Source organism: Chiloscyllium punctatum, chromosome 16 (genome assembly GCF_047496795.1).
Source record: "Chiloscyllium punctatum isolate Juve2018m chromosome 16, sChiPun1.3, whole genome shotgun sequence".
In the NCBI taxonomy this organism is placed as follows: domain Eukaryota; kingdom Metazoa; phylum Chordata; class Chondrichthyes; order Orectolobiformes; family Hemiscylliidae; genus Chiloscyllium; species Chiloscyllium punctatum.
Genome location: NC_092754.1, coordinates 14,276,183 through 14,297,664, shown reverse-complemented (window position 1 = coordinate 14,297,664; position 21,482 = coordinate 14,276,183). Strand labels below are relative to the sequence as shown.

At 43.0% G+C, this 21,482-nt stretch overlaps 1 protein-coding gene across 3 annotated transcripts in view; it reads right to left on the bottom strand.

Moving 5' to 3' along the window:
• Window positions 1-21,482, bottom strand: part of tp73 (tumor protein p73) — a 238,693-nt gene that overhangs the window by 120,316 nt on the left and 96,895 nt on the right. For all 3 annotated transcript variants that reach the window (XM_072586274.1, XM_072586272.1, XM_072586273.1), the window contains exons 3-4: window positions 12,786-12,881; window positions 4,342-4,480 (exon numbers count right to left, since the gene is read on the bottom strand). In XM_072586274.1, the coding sequence (XP_072442375.1) occupies window positions 4,342-4,480; window positions 12,786-12,844 (198 nt within the window). In that variant the 5' untranslated portion in view covers window positions 12,845-12,881. The remainder of the gene's footprint in view (window positions 1-4,341; window positions 4,481-12,785; window positions 12,882-21,482) is intronic.

The window sequence follows — 21,482 nt, the reverse complement described above, 5'->3', positions numbered from 1 at the left end:
TATTCCATTCACACACCACCCTGTGCATGATAAAGTTGCCCCTTAGGTCACTTTTATATCTTTTCTCTCTCACCCTAAACCTATGCCCTCGAGTTCTAGACACCCTAACCCAGGGAAAAGATCTTGTCTATTTACCCTATCCATGCCCCTCATGATTTTATAAACCTTTTATAAGGTCACCCCTCAGCCTCCAACTCTCCAGGGAAAACAGCCCCAGCCTATTCAGTCTCTCCCTGTAGCTCAAACTCTCCAATCCTGACAACATCCTTGTAAATCTTTTCTGAACCCTTTCAAGTTTCACAACATCCTTCTTATAGGAGGAAGATCAGAATTGCACACAATATTCGCAAAGTGGCCTAACCAATGTCGTGTACAGCTGCAGCATGACCTCCAAACTCCTATACTCAATTTCTTTCATCTCAGGAACGAAAAGGGCAAGTTTCAGCATTACTGTTTACAAATCTTGATACCGGTAATACTTTTATTGGTTTCAGGAGATTTAAAGTCTTCAGATTGTGAACATTACAACAGCTGTGATCTTTAAATGTCAATATTGACCAACTCCTTTTCAGGAACACAATTTGAGACTTCCCTATGATCCTTACTAATTACCATTGGAGTCAGGTAGACTCAAGCACAGACTACATTATCCCTTCCATTTACCCTAAATTTCACGATAAACTCTGCAATTATAACCCTCTCACAATTCAAAAGATACAGTCCAAAAAGAATAATCTGAACATCACTATTTTAACAATGAAGCATGAGTTTGCCATTAAATGTACTCAATAAACTTCACAGTCTACTGTCAGTCTGACTTTGAAAGAAACATCTAGCATTTACTGTATGCTTAGCACATCCCAATGGATTAAGATTTGAAGTAAAAACGAAGAAGAATGTTGGTCAGGAACATTCAAGAAAAACTCCTAGTTAGTCTTCAGATTGTGCCATGGGATCTTTTTTGCCCACCTGAGCTGACAAATGAGGGCCTAGATTTAATGATGTATCTGAAGATGACACCGTAAATAACACTGTCCTTCATCAGTACTGTACTGTACTGAAGGGTAAGCCTAGATTATGTTTTCATGCCCTCAATGGGGCTAGAACTCATGTCCTAAAAATTCACAGTCAGCTAAGAAGCTAGAAATTGTAAGGCAACAATATTTAGTTTGAATACTTTAAGTATTCAAATTAAGTGGTTGTCAAAAGAAAGAATTGATTCTTGCTTTTTAAAGCAATAAAAGGCAGCAGGTAATGGAAAATAATTTCTCTGGGGGCTCCTTGATGTTGTAATTTTGGTGGAATATTGCTTGAAATGCTGGAGAAATAGTATAGAGAGCTGTTTCCTGGGTGTTCTGCTGATCATCTATTCAGCTACACGGACATTCAGGTGAACAAGAATAACAGCAAGTCTCATGTCCGTACATTTCGTAGCATAAATAACATCATCATTATTGATCAGGAATGACTCTCTTCCACTATTAGGGTGAGTCTGTAGGTGGCTGTATAGACCGGTGCGGCTTCCACAGGTTCTGTTACACTTGGGGCAGAAGGTGGTCACAGGAAGGGGTGGGTGTGGTAGCACTCTCCTTTCACGGTTTTCACCTGGCTTCTGCTTTCTCCTGACAGTAAGTCTCAAAGTGCTCAACACCTTCCCCACATGCTCCTCCTTAATTTTGGACAGTCGTGCACAAGTGATTCCCAGGTGTCTGTGGGATTGTTGCACTTCACCAGTGAGACCTTGAAGGTATCACTGAAGTACTTCCTCTGTCCATCGGGGGCTCGCCTGCTGTTTCAAAGCTGGGAGTAGAGCACCTGCTGGGGAGAGTCTTGTGTCAGTCATGTGGACAATGTGCCCAACCCATCGTAGCTGATCACTGATAGTTAGCGTCTCAATGCCGGGGCTGTTGGCCTGTTCAAGGACACTAGCGTTGGTGTGTCTTTCTTTCCTGCGGATTTGCAGGATCTTATGCGGGCAGCGTTAGTGGTACTACTCCGGTACCTTGAGGTATCTGCTGTAGACAGTCCATGTCTCAGAGACACATGGGAGGGCAGGAACCACCACAGCTCTGTACACCATAATCTTGGTGTCGGACCTGACGTTTTTTGTTTTCAAACGCCCTTTTCCTCAGGCGACTGAAGACTGCGCTAGCACATTGGAGGTAGTGGTGGATCTTGTCATCAATAGCTGCTTCGGCCGACAGGATACCCTCAATGCTTTGGAAGTGGTCAATGTTCTCGAAGGCCTCCCCGTGGACTTTGATGACCAGGAGTTTGCTCCACAATGCCAGGCAAGTCTGGAACTCACACATTGGCTGGGGAAACTCTTAGGTCTTAGTTCTTAAGATTCAATAATATTGAAGAAGTGTTTGAACATTAATTTTGTTAAGCTAACCAAAACTGTGACTTTTTTGTCACTGAAGTTGACTATCTCAATAGCCCTTTGACTGTTCTTAGTGAGTACTAAAGTGCGGTGCCCAGGGTCAAGTTTGCATCTATCACTTTCAGTACTTGTCGTAATAGTAGTACCATTGATAGGAATGGACAATGAGAACAGATTATGCCTCTATCTTCCAATCTATATCTTTGAGATTTTTTTTAGGGCTGTGCAATGCCTCAGAAGGAAATTGAGAGATATCTGGTACTGTCTTAATATAATGAATCTCATAGCTTCTTGCCTACATCCAACCATGAGTGCTTGGTATGCAGACATTGCTTCTGAAATTACATGTTGACATCAATCTTTCCTGTGTATTTTATGTAGAAATAAATAACTTGCATTCACGTAGCTTGTTTCACATCTCTAGAATGTCTCAACATGTATTCTGTACACCAAATTGCAGCCAATTTGACACACAGCAAGATGCATGAACAGCAAGTGAAAGGATGATCAAAACCATTCAGAAACTTTGGATGCATTTGGTGTTGAGTTAAATTTATATCATGGAGGCAGGAAACAGAAACCACATTTGTTATCAAGTTCAAAATATTTCTTTAGAAAGAAATTGACTAAAGTTAAGATTTTCACCCAAGAATGCCCTTAATGTTCCATGTCTGATTAAGGGCGGCAGGCAGCAGGTTGTCAATGATGATGAAATTCAGAAGCCTTTCAGTTTTAGACCAGCATTCAATTGCAGTATAGGGTTAAGTCTTGGGACAGCACTTCAACAAGGTACCCTCACAGCCATTGTTTAAAATAACCAAGTAAAAACAAATTTAAAAAAAATTCAGTTCATCACTGTGGTGGAGGTAGTGAGCGCATGTGTATGAAGGGAAACTCCTCAACAAGCTGCTCTTTAGCCTGCGTGAGTGAAGGTTTGGTTATCAGACACCAAAACCTTCTCCCACTACTCTACATCTGTTCCTTGCTTCAAGTTTGAGCGGAGTATCGAGGAAAAAATTCAGCTCATACTGTCTGTGGCAGCATAAATTTATCATGCCATACCGTAAATATGGTATTCTTTGATGAATTTGCAGAGTATCCCATTCTATTGATCATGGCAATAAATTACTCAATATAATCATCATGCCCTTTTAGCGAGTGTATATGCTATATCACTTAGGTTTGCCTCATTCAGTTTGTCTGTAGGTGCTTTTATGATTATCTGAGAGCAAGGTGTGTGTGTCTGTGTGTCTGTGTCTGTGTCTGAGTTTTGGATGTCCAAGGGCTCAGTTAGTAAACTTGAATCTTATTAGGAGGCTGAGCCATAAAGGCTACAAAAGTTACAGGTTGAATTGTACTGATTCAGTTAATTATTCATCTCAGTCAAGGTTGCAAGTCAGAGTCTACAAACAATCTTGGTGTTAAGGACTAGGAAAGGGAAATCAAATTAGTCATTCTTCATTATTTTACCATTGACTCTTGGTACAGTCCTTGCAGACATCTACATAAAAAGATTGCACACAGTCACCCACTAATCCCTGTCCGCTCTATCCCAAACTGTTAAGTAGAATGACGACTTGGGTGAAGTATTAGTGAGTATCCAGTATCTTTGTGATCATCTTCAGCAAGAGGAAATGTGTTTTGAAAAAAATGGTAAAATCCATAGCAGGGAAAAAAGTCAGAAAAAAGTTTGATACTATGTCTTAGTTTTGATGCTTACATCACTCAATCAAAATTAAAATTGCTTATTCTTCCTGAGATCCATCATAGCATTTTTACACAAATAACACATAGTAATTAACTATGAAAAAATTCCAAAAAAGTAAATTATTACTTATGCTTACAAATGATTATAGTACAGGAAAATGAATATTTAATTATCCTCCATTGTTGAACTTATTTTGATAAGTATTTCGTCACCAAAGCAAACCAAAAGGAGAAGGTGTAACCATACTCACCATCACAGAATCATTCATATCTCTCATCTGAAAGACGTCCATGCACACCTCGGTTCGGTTCGGTGGTAAGTTTGGCACAGCCTCATTGCTGCCAGAGAGGTTGGTTTGTGGGATATCGAAGTATGTACTGTCTGGTTCTCTGGGGAAAAATATTCCACTGTTTACAAAATGAAATTGACATCAAGCTCAGATTTGCCAACTTTATTCATTCTCTTTTGATAGATAGCAGCTGAAGAATCATTTAATTGATTTAGGATTGAAAACATTTTTAAAAAACTTAATGCATTTTGCATTCATCAAATGGAGGGGCATAAATACTGTGAAATGAAAACCTTCATAGAAACAGTGTAAGAATGAAACACATTGAAGGTCAAAAATACCATGAGTAATCCTGATCTTGTAAGTCAAGTCCTTTGACGCTGATAGTCTAATTTTGTGCTTTTTTAAAATCATCAAAACCATCTTCAATAACTATTAGGTAATAATATTCTGCAGAAAAATAAATTGAGAACTGCATTAGAGCCTAGGGGTCAGTTTTAAACAAGAACTTTTTTAACCTACCTAATGCCATCTGGGATGGGAAAGTCAGTAGTAGCAGGGAATATTTACCTTACAGAATACACCTTATTAACAACCTACTAAGCACCATTACATTTGTCATATCTGATTCTATCCTCATTTTAACACATGCCATTCCTGGAACAATTCACCACTCACCAAATATCCACTGAAAGAACAGCATTCCTTGCATCTACATCATTTTTAAAAAGCTGCTGTTCAATTCAACAAGTGGTGGCAATCTGGCAACAACATGGCACAACAGCTACATATCCACACTCCTCATGGCACATAGCAGGGCTAACATTCGCTCACGTATACAACTCTAATTCTAGATGCTATTTAACTAGCAGGCTAAATAGTTTACCTGTCCTTAGCTACATCACATCTAAACTCCCTCTCGAAGTTTCAGATACTCCATCTCTAATGTCCACTGCTCACCCAAACTTGTCATTGTCCAGGAGGGGAATCATATACAGGCAAGCAATCAGACAATTCCAAACATAAGCAGTTATTGACAGCCACCAAACATGAACACAAATGATACAAATAGAGGCTGCAGTTTGCCCCATTATGCAAACCAAATGCCTGCTTCATGAATAATAAGTACTTCACGGTTCATTATAGTCTTCTGAACCTAACTCACATCTACTGAAACTGAGTGTCAATCTGATCCTATCTGGCTTATTGCGCCCCATGCTGTTAAACTCTGTCATGAACAAAGAAAGCTTCCTTTAGCTCAATCTTTATTCTGCACCGTGGGACTTGATTGGCCAGGATCTGCTGGAGAAGTATGTCAGTATGCTTCGGGCAGGTACCATGAGTGAATCCATGAGGAAAGGCATCTACAAGCGGAAGGGGGAAGAGAGAGGAACTCAGAAATTGGAGACCAATCTCACTATTGAATGCGGATTACAAAATTTTGTCAAAGGTTATCACCAACCGGGTCAGGTCTGCTCTGGGGTCAGTTTTTCACCCTGACCAAACCTGTGCTGTACCGGGCAGGAAAATCGCTGAGAGTCTCTCATTCCTCAGGGATACGATCGCGTACATGCAGGACAGAGGGTTGGACACCTGCCTGATCAGTCTGGATCAGGAGAAAGCCTTTGACATGATATCACACAGGTATATGAGAGATGTTCTCTCCAAAATGGGTTTTGGGGAGGGAAATTGCAATTGGATCAGACTACTCTACACCAACATTGTCAGTGCAATCTCAATCAATGGGTGGGAATCCTATAACTCCCCAGTCAGATCTGGAGTCAGGCAGGGCTGCCTTCTCTCTCCAGCCTTGTTTGTGTGCTGCATAGAACCATTTGCCGAGTCCATTAGGAAGGATGCGAGCCTGAGAGGGGTGACTATTCCTGGCAGCGGTGGCCTACAAGTTAAGACCTCCCTGTACGTGGATGATGTCGCCGTTTTGTGCTCGGATCCGCTGTCTATGCACAGACTCATGTGCATATGTGACCAGTTCGAACGGGCCTCAGGAGCCAAGGTAAACCGAGGCAATAGAGAGGCCATGCTCTTCGGGAACTGGACCGACCAATCCTTGATCCCCTTCACCGTCAGGACCGACCACCTGAAGGTGTTGGGTATTTGGTTTGGGGGCGGTGGGGGGGGGGGGGGATGCTGGGGGCATGCGCCAAGTCTTGGGAGGAGCGTATCAACAAAGTCAGGCAGAAACTGGGCAGACGGAAGCTTCGGTTACTCTCCATCGTGGGAAAACACCTGGTCATCAGGTGTTAGGCACTGTCATTGCTGTTACACGTAGCACAGGTCTGGCCTATGCCCAGAACCTGTGCCGTTGCAGTCACCCGGGCCATTTTCCATTTTATATGGAGATCAAAGATGGACCGGGTCCGAAGGGACTCTATGTATATAGATCTGGACAACGGGGGAAAAGAAATACACCCAATGCCACCCTCACCCTGATGGCCACCTTTGTGTGTGGCTGCATCAAGCAGTGCGTGGATCCCCAGTATGCAAACACCAAGTGTCACTACGTACGGAGGTGTTGCGAAGGATAGGCCTTCATTGCTGTGGAACGTTCCAAGTAGTTGGACCGTTCCGTATCACCTGTCCTTTGTGGAAAAATTTATGAAGAAAAACACCTTTGACCACAAGTCCATCAGGAAATGGTCAGCATGTAGTGTCCGAGAGACCCTTTGGGAATAGGAGAGGACGGATCCTATCGAGCGATTCCCTGAGCAGACTGTCAAACTCATTTGGCAGAATGCCTCATTGCCAGAACCTTCCAACAAGCACCAAGACATGACTTGGCTGGTGGTGAGAAGGGCTCTGCCTGTGAGATCCTTTATGCACACCCGGACACTCTGCCGCACCGCATGCTGCCCTCAAAGCGGCTGCAGGGGGGACGAGACTGTCACACACACCTCCTTCTGGAATGTGCTTATGCAGAAGAAGTCTGGAGAGGAATGCAGTGGTGTTTGTTGAGGTTCGTCCCGAGCAGCGCCATGACGCGGGACTCCGTGTTCTACGGTCTGTTCCCCGGACACACACAGAGACGAACATCAACTGTGCCTGGAGGATCATCAACTCGGTGAAAGACGCTCTTTGGGCGGATCGAAACCGGTTGATCTTCCAGCTGAAGGAGTTGACCCCGACTGAGTGTTGCAGACTGGTACATTCCAAGGTCCAGGACTTGAGAGACACGCTGAAGCTTGGGGCAGCTGCCGTCAAGGCGCAGTGGGGAAAGACCACCATGTAACATCTGCCTGCCTAAGAAGAACAGGGGGCCCACCCAGTCATTTGGGCTCTGCTGAGGCCTCAGCAGAAGAGCTGGATAGTAAATGTACAGACTTGTATATAGGAAAAATAAATTTCGATATCTGTATCGAAAGCAATATAATGTGTGCACAAAAATGGTATGACCAATTGTATAGAGATCCAAATAATTTTATGAATAAAGTATATTTTTGAAATTAAAAAAAAGTCTTTGTCCTTCTGAGATGACGGACCCCACTCCCCTCAGTATGTATCAGTCTGTCTTATTGCCTATTTGAATTGTGCAGAGTGCAGCAAGCCAAGGCGGGGTAGCACACTGTGTTTGGACTACAATAGAGGGGACTCCAAATCAGACTGTTTAAACTGCAGATTCACTGCTTCAGCAGCCCTATTGTCTGAATCATCATGGACCCAGTCAACTCATGTGCACCAACTTATATCAAAAACGGGGTGCCTCCTGTGTTCTGATCCAGTTTGTAGACTTTCATTTGTTCATTTCCTGGTCTGTCGTGTTTATTCTGGATATCAAGAATTCAAGGACATTCGAAGAACAGGATGATTCCTCTTTCTTAAAGCAAAGTACACTACAAAATTACTGCAAATATTTTATCCATACAATGCTTGCAATCACAATTTGTGGGCTTATCTAGAGATCAGACTAAAAGAGGTGATCAGCAAGTTCCATCTCAACTTCCAACCATTGATCAGACAATCTCCTCTGACTGCACTCTGAGGCAATCTATCTTATAAACACTTTCCTTACACACAAGTATAGAAAGGTGTTCAACCCTTGATATTATCCAGACTCCAGCAACTGATCAGTTTGGTCATAAATATATGTGATCACCAGACCTGGTTTGATTCTTTGCTTATGAAGACTTGCTTGTTTCTGTCAGAAATAGGCTTATCCCTTGATTGTAATGAACTTTGATCTCCGCTATTGCTTACTCAGCTATTGTTACCTTTATGTCATCCAACACAGCATAATTCTATGATCAGATTCTATGTTTAGCTGATAAGTAGTCCACATTATTAAATCTGATTCACTGGGAATCTTTCAAAGGACTCCAGCCTTTCAGAGTTACAATTTAGCCCATTACTGTTGAATGAGAACACTAATCCAAACACACATTTATTCAGATACAGAAACTTTAAAACCAGTGACTTTTCTAATCATTAGGTGATGAACCTGATGGATTGACTTTTTCCACTAAGGGTAATTACATATTTTTTTCTTCTCATTTCATTTTGACTACTCTAGCAAAGGTCAATTTCTACACTCCCCATCCCAGACCCATAATCAACTATTAAACTTGTCACCACATTCATTACAAGCTGTAGTCATATACATGAGATATGATGGAGTGGTGTTCCCCCCAACCCTCACTACCCTTGGAATTTACACAAGTGATGAAATACTTTTGACCAGAAATTTCCTCCTTTTAGGTTAATTCTGATAACTCCTGCTTCACAGCATTGACAATGTTTGATTTCCATGTGTTAGTGGCATGGTGCAATCCACCTTTGAACTTGCATTTGATGCCTAAGCATGTTCATTCTGCATGCATTGTAAAGAATTGAAGAAATAATTGCTAATGAAATGTAGCTGATTTCCAATGGCAGGCTTGTTTTTGGACCTGCAATGTCCTAGCAGCCAGTAGATGTGGATCCAACATTTTGGCCTGCCACAGCGACACTGACTCCATCCTCCTTTGACGTTGTTCCAATTATTTTCCTGTTGCACTTTGCATCTTGAGTATGAAAAGTAATGGTGGGGAATTCAACTTGCTGTGGCCACCGTCAGCACCAGGCTCTGCCTTGTAAATAGATAACCCCACCTCGAGATATTCCCTTTTAATCCACTCTACCCTGAAAGCACATTTGCGCCCATGGCCCCAATGTATAGACACACTATATTGAACTTTGCCTCCAAATGTCCTCCATGCACACCCCCATTGTCTCCTAGAAGCCACAACGGTGGCCACTGTGAATAACCCCTGCCATCATCTACCATGTCCTCTGATGCTGTTCTGCATGCTCCCTCATACCTCGAGTTCATTCACATCACTATCATTTGATCCACCACCACAAATCCCTCTGTTTCTCTCCCTCCCCCAACCTGCTCTTTTGGCAGTGTTTCCCCAACTGCCTAGACAGGCCCCCATTTCAGCCTCCTTAGTGATCAATGAATGGACAACCAAGACTAAATAAGAGTCTTGGGGCGGCATGGTGGCTCAGTAGTTAGCACTGCTGCCTCACAGCACCAGGTACCTGGGTTCGATTCCCACCTACCTGTGTGGAGTTTGCACATTCTCCCTGTGGGTTTCCTCCGGTTTCCTCCCACAATCCAAAAATGTGCAGGTCAGGTGAATTGGCCCATGCTAAACTGCCCACAGTGTTAGGTGCGTTAATCAGGGGTAAATATAGGGTAGGGGAATGGGTTACTCTTCAGAGGGGCGGTTTGGACTTGTTGGGCCGAAGGCCCTGTTTCCACACTGTAGAGGATCTGAACCTGATCTGATCTGATTGAACGTAATAATGATGAGCAGAACTAGACAATTCAGCCCTCTGTGCCTGCTCTGCCATTGAACATGATCATTTAACATATTGATGTGGCTTACATGGACTTCAGTAAGGCTTTTGACAAGGTCTCCTATGACAAGGTCCAAAAGTTAACAGCCCATGGAATCCAGAGCAAGTTGGCAATCTGGATCGAAAATTGGCTTCCAAATAGGGCAAAGGATGATGGTGGAGGGTTGCTGTGTGATTGAAAGCCTGTGACCAGCCAGTGGTTACCAAAGGGATTGGGTCTGGGACCTTTGCTTTTTGTTACTTAACGACTTGAAGTGAATGTAGAAAGTACAATTATTAAGTATGTAGCTGATGCTAGTTGCACTGGGGAAGATGCAGAGGCGATTTACCAGGATATTGCCTGGGATTTAAAAAAAGGTGTCAGTTATGAGAAGAAACTGGATAGGTTGGGTTTATTTTCTTTGGGAACAGAGGAGGCTGGGGGGATCTTATTGATGCACTATATTAGAGAGGCATTGATAGGATAGATCATGAGAATCTTTTTCCCCATGGCAGACTTGCCTAAGATCAGCCGAGTAGGTTTAATGTGAGGATTAAGTGGCCTAGAGGAGATCTGAGGAAGTACCTTTTCACCCAGAGGGTAGGAGAAATATGGAATGCATTGCCCCAGAGGGTAGTAGAAGCAGATACTCTTGCATCATTTAAAAAGCATCTGGGTAAGCATTTAAAATGCCAGGACACAGTAGGCAATGGACCAAGTGTTGGTAAATGGGATTCGTGTAGTTTGGCGTTTGTTGATCAGCATAGACATGGTGGGCTGAAGGGCCTGTCCTCTGCTGTATGACACTCTGACCCTACCTATGACACTATGACTGTATTCACCCAGAGACCTTAACCAATTTGATGAATGGCCTTTAGACAGAGTCCTGACCACTGTCTTCGCAGCTCCCCAACTGATGGTATGTCATTAGGAGATAGTGAGACTGCAGATGCTGGAGGAGTCAGAGTGGATAAAGAGTTGAGCTGAAAAAGAATAGCAGGTCAAGCAGCATCAGAGAAGAGGGGCAGTCAACATTAATCAGTCCTGATGAGAGGTTCTGTCCAGAAACGTTGACTCCCCTCCTCCTCTGATACTGCTTGACTTGCTGTGCTTTTAGCAGGTCAACTTTTCACCCACTCTGATGGTATGTCATTTTCCTGAGTGCAGATACTGGCCCTACAGAACAAACTGTAGCTATCATGGACTGCAGTCAGACAGATTACCCTGACTGTGAGCAATTCCAACCGACAAATGGTTGTGGCCAAGCCCCTGTTGTGTCCCTGACTGAAGTACCAAAAACACCCCCCACCCCATCCCCCCATGACTGCACTGAGGACTGGCCCCAACCTATTTCTTTTATGGGCATTCAATTGAATAAATTTATAATTTGTTTGATACAGACAGCTGGCACATGCTGCAGGCGTTAGATTGATGACGACTCAGTATACCACACAACTAGATTTCCTGCAACTGGGTAACAGGTCCCTACTGGCAAGCATTAGAAGCAGTCCAATCAGTGCAAAAGAGCACATTAGTGTGGCAGCACTAATAGCTTTTGACTCTGGCTGAAGGGCCAAGGCACTAACAGGCATGGCATGCTGAGAGAACACAGAAGGAGACAAGCTGCTCTGAGATGTAGATTGGTCGAAACCGTGAGCTGGGTGCCTGTCTCTGCATGCAAAGTGCCCCTGCTTTTTAATGCTGGTTGTCAGTGTACCCTGCAAAGGAGGCCTGTTCTTCCGAAGCGGCCTATAATTGGATCAGGGAAGTGTAATGATATTTGGGAGTGGTTGGTAAATGTCAAATGCCAATGTCTGTGGGCAGGTGGTGTGTGCAGCTGGTAGCCATGGATCATACCCTAAGATGCTGTTTGATGCTGAGCAGCAGGAAGGGTTCTTGCATCCTTAGTGAGCTGAAATCACCAGCTCCTCACTCACCTCCATTTTGGGAATCCTCAACTTTAGCTTGTTTGACATGTTTGGGAAAATGGGAAGCTGAGTATTAGTGAGTTGCAGTGCTAATAAGGCATTTAACATGTTTATAATCCCCCTTAATTGGCATCTTGCTGCTGACTAGTGAGAAATTTGCCTGGTTGCTCAGTAAGAGCATAAATGATGTAGCAAGATGCTCATGATGTTGAAATACTCCTTCCCAGATTTCTTGTCCAATTTTGTCACATATCTCTCCATAGCCCATGTTGCTTTAGCCACTGTAGGAATCCACCCATTATAATATTCAAACGACCAACCCACTTCCTTAGAGTGGGTCAGCTGCCCAACTTACATGTGCCCCACTTCACCTGACAAAGGAGCAGCATTCTAAAAGCTTGTGATTTCAAATAAATCTGTTGGACTGCAACCTGGTGTCATGCGACTTCTGATGTTGTCCACACCAGTCCAATACTGGCACCACCTCCACATTATGGCTTCCATTAAAATGTGAAGCAGAGGTGCAATGTCAGGATTCAGAACTGAACTTTAATCCTCCCAACTGGACCTAAACTTGCCTGATTTGTGGGGTTAAACACCACACTCCCCATTTACAGAAAGAAACAGAATTGCAGACTTACAAACTGCTCCAGAGATGTTCAAATGTAGGGCCTTCATCTGCTGGTGAAGATTGGGACATCTTGGCTATGGGATGGTCCAATGATGGGTGAAGTATTCTGTGATCAAAGTAAGCAGTTATGAACAAACAGTTACATCATGAATGATGGACATATTTTTGATTATTTTGACATTTGTTATTAAATGAAACGATTATTATAATCCAGTTTGTGTGCCTGTTCAGCACATCAGCTTCAAGATTCTCTTTCCAAACCCTTCCACTATCTCTTCAACTTTATCCAAGTGATATTCTCTAGCCATATGTTGGAATCATTTATGACAATCGAGAAGAACTAGCTAATCAAATAGACAAGTTTACATTTGGGGATATAATTAATTACAAGAAATTAGGTATATATTTTTACTAATTCATGTTGTTATTAAAGATCTTTGGTATCAATGCAAAAGGAAAATATTGATACTTCAACCTTTTCTCAAAGGTGTCCTTCTTTTGAATATAAGATTGGTCCAGTTTACAGTGGAAATCTCTTAAACAAGTGAAGATATCATTTTCCAAACTCAATGACTCATTAATATCCATATGATTTTTTAAAAACAAACATTTAGTGCACATAATTAATATGAACCCAATTAATATGTTAGACCTTGCCTGATAGCTGATCATGGTTCAGCCAAAAATGGAGAGTGCGCAAATTGGTGATAGTTTGCATGCATATAAAGAGGTGAGATGAAAGTTTCCTAAGTTATGAATTATTTGAGGACTGGTCTTAGTAATAATTGCTTTGTCTCCTGCACACTGCACTTTGTGCTACACTTAATATTGCAGTTGGCTCTCAGACATTATTCAGTTGTTTTAATGCTGTGTCCTTTCATTTGCTTAAGATTTGTAGACTGATCCAAAAAAGCTCCAATTGATAAAATCATCTTGATGCTCCCATTTATAAAAAAAGTGAATGCATGGCACTAAATTTAGCCTCATAGGATAGCGAATGCCACACAGTCTTTGCTGAGTAAGCTGATCTCAGCTGGATTGATATTGACATAAGAGTAGGCCAATTGGTCCATTGAGCCTTCTCTGCCATTCAATAAGATCATGGCTAATCTTTTTGAATTCCACTTACCCGTCAGCTCAACATAACCCTTAATTCCCTGAGTATTCGAAAATCTACCTTAGTCTTAAAAACAAAGTAGCCTCAACTACTTACCTGGGCAGGGAATTCCACAGACTCACAACCTTTTGGTGAAGAAGTTCCACCTCAATCCAGTCCTAAAGCTATTTCATAAAGCTAAGGATCCCTTCTGCCTTAGCCTTATGAATTACTTTCTCAACATGTCTGCCATGTTCAGCAATTTCTGTACATATAATTCTTTTGCTACTATACCACCTTTAGAATAGTTTCCTTTTTTTTGGCCCCTCTTCATTCTTTCTAACATAATATATAACTTTTTGCTGCAGCAACTTTCATGAGACATGCCTGCCCTTTCCACAAGTCGATGTTTCTTTGAAGTCCATCCCTATCCTCCTCACAATTCACATTATGTCCCAATTTTCAGTCATCTGCAAATGTTGCAGTTGCATCTGTAAACTCAGATCAAAATTATTTGTTGCGGTTCTGTTCGCCGAGCTGGGAATTTGTCTTGCAAACGTTTCGTCCCCTGTCTAGGTGACATCCTCAGTGCTTGGGAGCCTCCTGTGAAGCGCTTCTGTGCTGTTTCCTCCGGCATTTATAGTGGCCTGTCTCTGCCGCTTCCGGTTGTCAGTTCCAGCTGTCCGCTGTCGTGGCCGGTATATTGGGTCCAGGTCGATGTGCTTATTGATAGAATCTGTGGATGAATGCCATGCCTCTAGGAATTCCCTGGCTGTTCTCTGTTTGGCTTGCCCTATAATGGTAGTTTTGTCCCAGTCGAATTCATGTTGTTTGTCGTCTGCGTGTGTGGCTACTAAGGATAGCTGGTCGTGTCGTTTCGTGGCTAGTTGGTGTTCGTGTATACGGATCGTTAAGCTGTCTTCCTGTTTGTCCAATGTAGTGTTTTGTGCAGTCCTTGCATGGGATTTTGTACACTACATTAGTTTTGCTCACCACAGAACTCACCACAAAGGTATACAGGAAAGCCACACACACAGACCAAGTCCTAAACTATGAAAGCAACCACCCCAACACACAAACGAAGATGCATCAGGACACTATTCAAAAGGGCCACAACACACTGCAGTACACCAGAACTACAAAAAGAGGAAGAGGAACACCTATACAAAGTATTCGCCAAAAACGGATACCCTCGCAATTTCATCAACAGATGCCTAAAGGGAGAGACAACGGAACGAGGACATGCCACAACCCAAAGGACTAGCCACACTACCATACATCAGGAGCATTTCTGAACTGACAGCCAGACTACTGCGACCACTAGGACTCATAACAGCACACAAACCAACAGCCACGCTCAGACAACAACTCACCAGAACAAAGGACCCGATACCCAACATGAGCAAAACCAATGTAGTGTACAAAATCCCATGCAAGGACTGCACAAAACACTACATAGGACAAACAGGAAGACAGCTAACGATCCGTATCCATGAACACCAACTAGCCACGAAACGACACGACCAGCTATCCTTAGTAGCCACACACACAGATGACAAGCAACATGAATTCGACTGGGACAATACTACCATTATAGGGCAAGCCAAACAGAGAACAGCCAGGGAATTCCTAGAGGCATGGCCCTCATCCACAGACTATCAACAAACACATCGACCTGGACCCAATATACCGGCCACTACAGCGGACAGCTGGAACTGACAACCGGAAGCGGCAGAGACAGGCCACTATAAATGCCGGAGGAAACAGCACAGAAGCGCTTCACAGGAGGCTCCCAAGCACTGAGGATGTCACCTAGACAGGGGACGAAACGTTTGCAAGACAAATTCCCAGCTCGGCGAACAGAACCACAACAACGAGCACCCGAGCTACAAATCTTCTCCCAAACTTTGATCAGATCAAATTAATTGATATAGATTAAGAAAATCAGGAGGTCCTACTGAACCTTGGTGAAGCCCAATAGATACATTTTTCAAGTTTACAAAATAAATATTTACCACAGCACTCCAATCCTGTCACTTGCTCAATTTTGCAATTTGCTGTCATTTTCCCTTTCATTTTATGGGCCTCAATTTTGCTGGACATTCTGTTATTTGTCACTTTATCAAATACCTTTAATGATATAGCTTATCGGATGTCGCGTACTGGATAGAGCAGAAGTGTCCACCAATTAAATATTGGGAAGACCGACACTATTGTGATTGGTCCTGCTCCAAATTTCACTCCCAGCTGTATTTGAGATTAAATCAGTCTGTCTATATTTATGCCACTACTGATCCAAAGACTAACCACATATTCTCATTACAACCACATATCTCACCATCACGAGAAGTGTCTATTGTAACCTACATAACATTGTTCAAATTTGCCCCTCTCAGTTTATCTGTTGCTAAAAACCTCATTCATGCTTTCCTTAACTTTAGACTTGGAGAAAGTGAAGACTGCAGATGCTGGAGATCAAGTCAAAAATTGTAGTGCTGGAAAAGCACAACCTGTCAGGCAGCATCCGAGGAGCAGGAGAGTCAACGTTTTGAGCACGGGTTCTACCTGATGAAGAGCTCATGCTTGAACCGTCGATTCTCCTGCCCCTCAGATGCTGCCTGGCCGGTTTAACTTTAAACTTGATTATTTCAATACATCCAGTCTCCTTTATTCTACAATAAAAATAACAGCGCCCAGAACTCTGCTGCCCAAATCATAACTGTCAGCAAATCTTGTTCCCCCATCACCCATGCTTGAAGACCTGCATTAGCTCCTGGTCATGCAACAAGGGGATTTTAACATATATCCCTCATTTTCAAGACACTCCACGGCGTTTGCCCTTCATACCTGAGAAAGGTCCTTCAACCCTATAGTCATCCAAGAAATCTGTGATCTTCTTAATCCAGTCTCTTCTACAATTATAATTGTTTCATTAGTGATAGCCAAGTTTCAGTCCCCCAGACTCTGCAATTCCCTTCCTGCACCTTGTTGCCTCTCTGCCTCACTTTCGTCCTTTCAGATACTTCTTAAAATTTACCTTGTTATAGAATCATAGAGTTGTATAGCTATTGATCTAGGATTTGGTCACCTGACCTAGAGTCTCATGTGGCTTGGTGTCGCACCTTGTTTCTAATACTCCTTGAAACACTTTAGAACATTTCATTAAATGAATAAATATATATATATAAATAAACATTTTTTGCAGTTGCTTTGGAAGTCCATGTATATGATGTCATGGTGAGGACAGTGCAGGGGAGAGACCGAGAGACCGAGAGACCCTGCTGGGAAAATTAACAAACAGTGAAATTCACAACTAATCTTGGAGGAACTGTTGGGAGAAGTTCACAGCACAGAGTCAGATAAGTTAATTGTTGTTTTAAGTTTGTCCAAGAGAAAGGCTGCAGTAGTGAGTATAGTGGATTCTTTCTTGATTATATGTTTTTGGAGATAAGTCTCTTGATTAAACTTAAAATATAAACCAAGCTATTAATTTAACCTGGGCGCAGTGTTTGTAGAGGAATAAGACGGTGTTATTTTCTGGGTCTGTAGATTGTGAAGGAGCAAAATGGCCTTTGCAGTGATATGTACTTCTTGTCAGATGTGAGAGTTTAAGGGTTACTGCAGATTATATCTGCAATAAATTCTGTTGGATGCGAATCTCATCAGATCGAGTGGATCGGTTGGAGAGACAGATAGAAGCGATGAGGAATTTGGAGCAGCAACAGTATGTGACGGATGGCAGTTATAGGAAGGGGGAAAGTCTCAGATACAGTCACATAGATGGGTTAACTCCAGGAAGGGTGAGAGAGGTCAGCACCTAGGGCAGGGGTCTTTTGTGGATATACCTATTTCAAACAGGTATGCTGTTTCGGAAAATGTAAGGGGTAATGGATTCTCAGGGGAACGTAGCACGAACAGCCAAGTTTCTGGCATCGAGACTGGCTCTAATGCAATGAGGGGTATGCCGGCTTCCAAGAGATCAATTATGTTAGGGGATTCTGTAGTCAGAAGTGGACGTTTTTGTGGCCAGCAGAGAAAAAGCAGAATGGTGTGTTGTTTCCCTGGTACTAGGATCAAGGATATCTCAGAGAGGGTGCAGAATGTTCTCACAGGGGAGAGGAGCCAGCAGGAGGTCATTGTCCACATTAGAACCAACGACATTGGAAAGGAAAAGGTTGAGACTCTGAAGGGAGATTACAGAGAGTTAGGCAGAAATTTAAAAAGGAGGTCCTCAAGGTTAATAATATCTGGATTACTCCCAGTGCTACGAGTTAGTGAGGGCAGGAATAGGAGGATAGAGCAGACGAGTACATGGCTGAGGAGCTGGTGTATGGGAGAAGGATTCCAGTTTTTGGATCATTGGAATCTCTTATGGGGTAGAAGTGACCTGTACAAGAAGGATGGATTGCACCTAAATTGGAAGGGGACTAATATACTGGCAGGGAAATTTGCTGGAACTGCTTGGGAGGATTTAAGTGAGGTGGGGGGGGGGGGGGGGGGGGGGGGGGGGGTGGGACCCAGGGAGATAGTGAGGAAAGATCGATCTGAGACGGGTACAGCTGAGAACAGAAGTGAGTCAAACAATCAGGGCAGGCAGGGACAAGTTAGGACTAATAACTTAAACTGCATTTATTTCAATGCAAGGGGCCTAACGGGGAAGGCAGATGAACTCAGGGCATGGTGAGGAACATGGGACTGGGATATCATAGCAATTACAGAAACATGGCTCAGGGATGGGCAGGACTGGCAGTTAATGTTCCAGGATGTAAATGCTACAGGAAGGACAGAAAGGGAGGCAAGAGAGGAGGGTGAGTGGCATTTTTGATAAGGGATAGCATTACAGCTGTGCTGAGGGTGGATATTCCCGGAAATACATCCAGGGAAGTTATTTGGGTGCAACTGAGAAATAAGAAAGGGATGATCACCTTATTGGGATTGTATTATAGACCCCCTAATAGTCAGAGGAAAATTGAGAAACAAACTTCTAAGGAGATCTCAGCTATCTGTAAGAATAATAGGGTAGTTATGGTAAGGGATTTTAACTTTTCAAACATCGACTGGGACTGCCATCGTGTTAAAGGTTTAGATGGAGAGGAATTTCTTAAGTGTGTACAAGACAATTTTCTGATTCAGTATGTGGATGTACCTACTAGAGAAGTTGCAAAACTTGACCTACTCTTGGGAAATAAGGCAGGGCAGGTGACTGAGGTGTCAGTGGGGGAGCACTTTGGGGCCAGCAACCATAATTCTAAAATTAGTAATTTTTAAAATCGTGATGGAAAAGGATAGACCAGATCTAAAAGTCGAAGTCCTAAATTGGAGAAAGGCGAATTTTGATGGTATTAGGCAAGAACCTTCAAAAGCTGATTGAAGGCAGATGTTCGTAGGTAAAGGGACAGCTGGAAAATGGGAAGCCTTCAGAAATGAGATAACAAGAATCCAGAGAAAGTACATTCCTGTCAAGGTGAAAGGGAAGGCAGGTAGGCATAAGGAATGCTGGATGACTAAAGAAATTGAGGGTTTGGTTAAGAAAAAGAAGGAAGCATTATGTCAGGTATAGACAGGATAGATCGAGTGAATCCTTAGAAGAGTATAAAGAAAGTAGGAGTATACTTAAGAGGGAAATCAGGAGGGCAAAATGGGGACATGAGATAGCTTTGGCAAATAGAATTAAGGAGAATCCAAAAGGTTTTTACAAATATATTAAGGACAAAAAGATAACTACGGAGAGAATAGGGCTCCTCAAAGATCAGCAAGGCAGCCTTTGTGTGGAGCCACAGAAAATGGGGGAGATACGAAATGAATATTTTGCATCAGTATTTACTGTGGAAAAGGACATGGAAGATATAGACTGTAGGGAAATAGATGGCATCATCTTGAAAAATGTCCATACTACAGTTGAGGAAGTGCTAGATGTCATGAAATGCATAAAGGTGGATAAATCCCTAAGACCTGATCAGGTGTACCAGAGAACTCTGTGGGAAGCTAGAGAAGTGATTGCTGGGCCTCTTGCTGAGATATTTGTATCATCGATAGTCACAGGTGAGGTGCCGGAAGACTGGAGGTTGGCAAACGTGGTGCCACTGTTTAAGAAGGGCAGTAAAGACAAGCCAGGGAACTATAGACCGGTGAGCCTGACCTTGGTGGCAGGCAAGTTGTTGGAGGGAATCTTGAGGGACTGGATGTACATTTATTTGGAAATGCAAGAACTGATTCGGAATAGTCAACATGGCTTTGTGCATGGGAAATCATGTTTCACAAACTTGATTGAGTTTTTTGAAGAAGTAACAAAGAGGATTGATGAGGGCAGAGCAGATGTGATCTATATGGACTTCAGTAAGGCGTTCGACAAGGTTCCCCATGGGAGACTGATTAGCAAGGTTAGATCTCATGGAATACAGGGAGAACTAGCCATTTGGATATAGAACTGGTTCAAAGATAGAAGATAGAGGATGGTGGTGGAGGGTTGTTTTTCAGACTGGAGGCCTGTGACCAGTGGAGTGCCACAAGGATCGGTGCTGGGCCCTCTTTTACATAAATGATTTGGAGTCGAGCATAAGAGGTACAGTTAGTAAGTTTGCAGATGACACCAAAATTGGAGGTATAGTGGACAGCAAAGAGGGTTACCTCAGATTACAACAGGATCTGGACCAGATGGGCCAATGGGCTGAGAAGTGGCAGATGGAGTTTAATTCAGATAAATGTGAGGTGCTGCATTTTGGGAAAGCAAATCTTAGCAGGACTTATACATTTAATGGTAAGCTCCTCGGGACTGTTGCTGAACAATGAGACCTTGGAGTGCAGGTTCATAGCTCCTTGAAAGTGGTGTCGCAGGTAGTGAAGGCGGCATTTGGTATGCTTTCCTTTATTGGTCAGAGTATTGAGTACAGGGGTTGGGAGGTCATGTTGTGGCTGTACAGGACATTGGTCAGGCCACTGTTGGAATATTGTGTGCAATTCTGGTCTCCTTCCTTTCGGAAAGATGTTGTGAAACTTGAAAGGGTTCAGAAAAGATTTACAAGGATGTTGCCAGGGTTGGGGGATCTGAGCTACAGAGAGAGGCTGAACAGGCTGGGGCTATTTCCCTGGAGCGTTGGAGGCTGAGGGGTGACCTTACAGAGGTTTACAAAATTATGAGGGGCATGGATAGGATAAATAGACAAAATAGTTTACCTGGGATTGGGGAGTCCAGAACTAGAGGGCAGAGGTTTAGGATGAGAGGGGAAAGATATAAAAGAGACCTAAGGGGCAACTTTTTCACGCAGAGGGTGCTACGTGTATAGAATGAGCTGCCAGAGGATGTGGTGGAGGCTGGTACAGTTGCAACATTTAAGAGGCATTTGGATGGGTATATGAATAGGAAGGGTTTGGAGGGATATGGGCCGGGTGCTGGCAGGTGGGACTAGATTGGGTTGGGATATCTGGTCGGCATGGACGAGTTGGACCGAAGGGTCTGTTTCCATGCTGTACATCTCTAGGACTCTATATCATTACATTACCTTTATGAACCCGGTGTTACTTCATAAAAAATAACTCAATCTTGCTGGTTAAACATTGTCTGCCTTTACTAAATTATTGCAAGCTTTCCATAATTTATCTACATTGATTCAA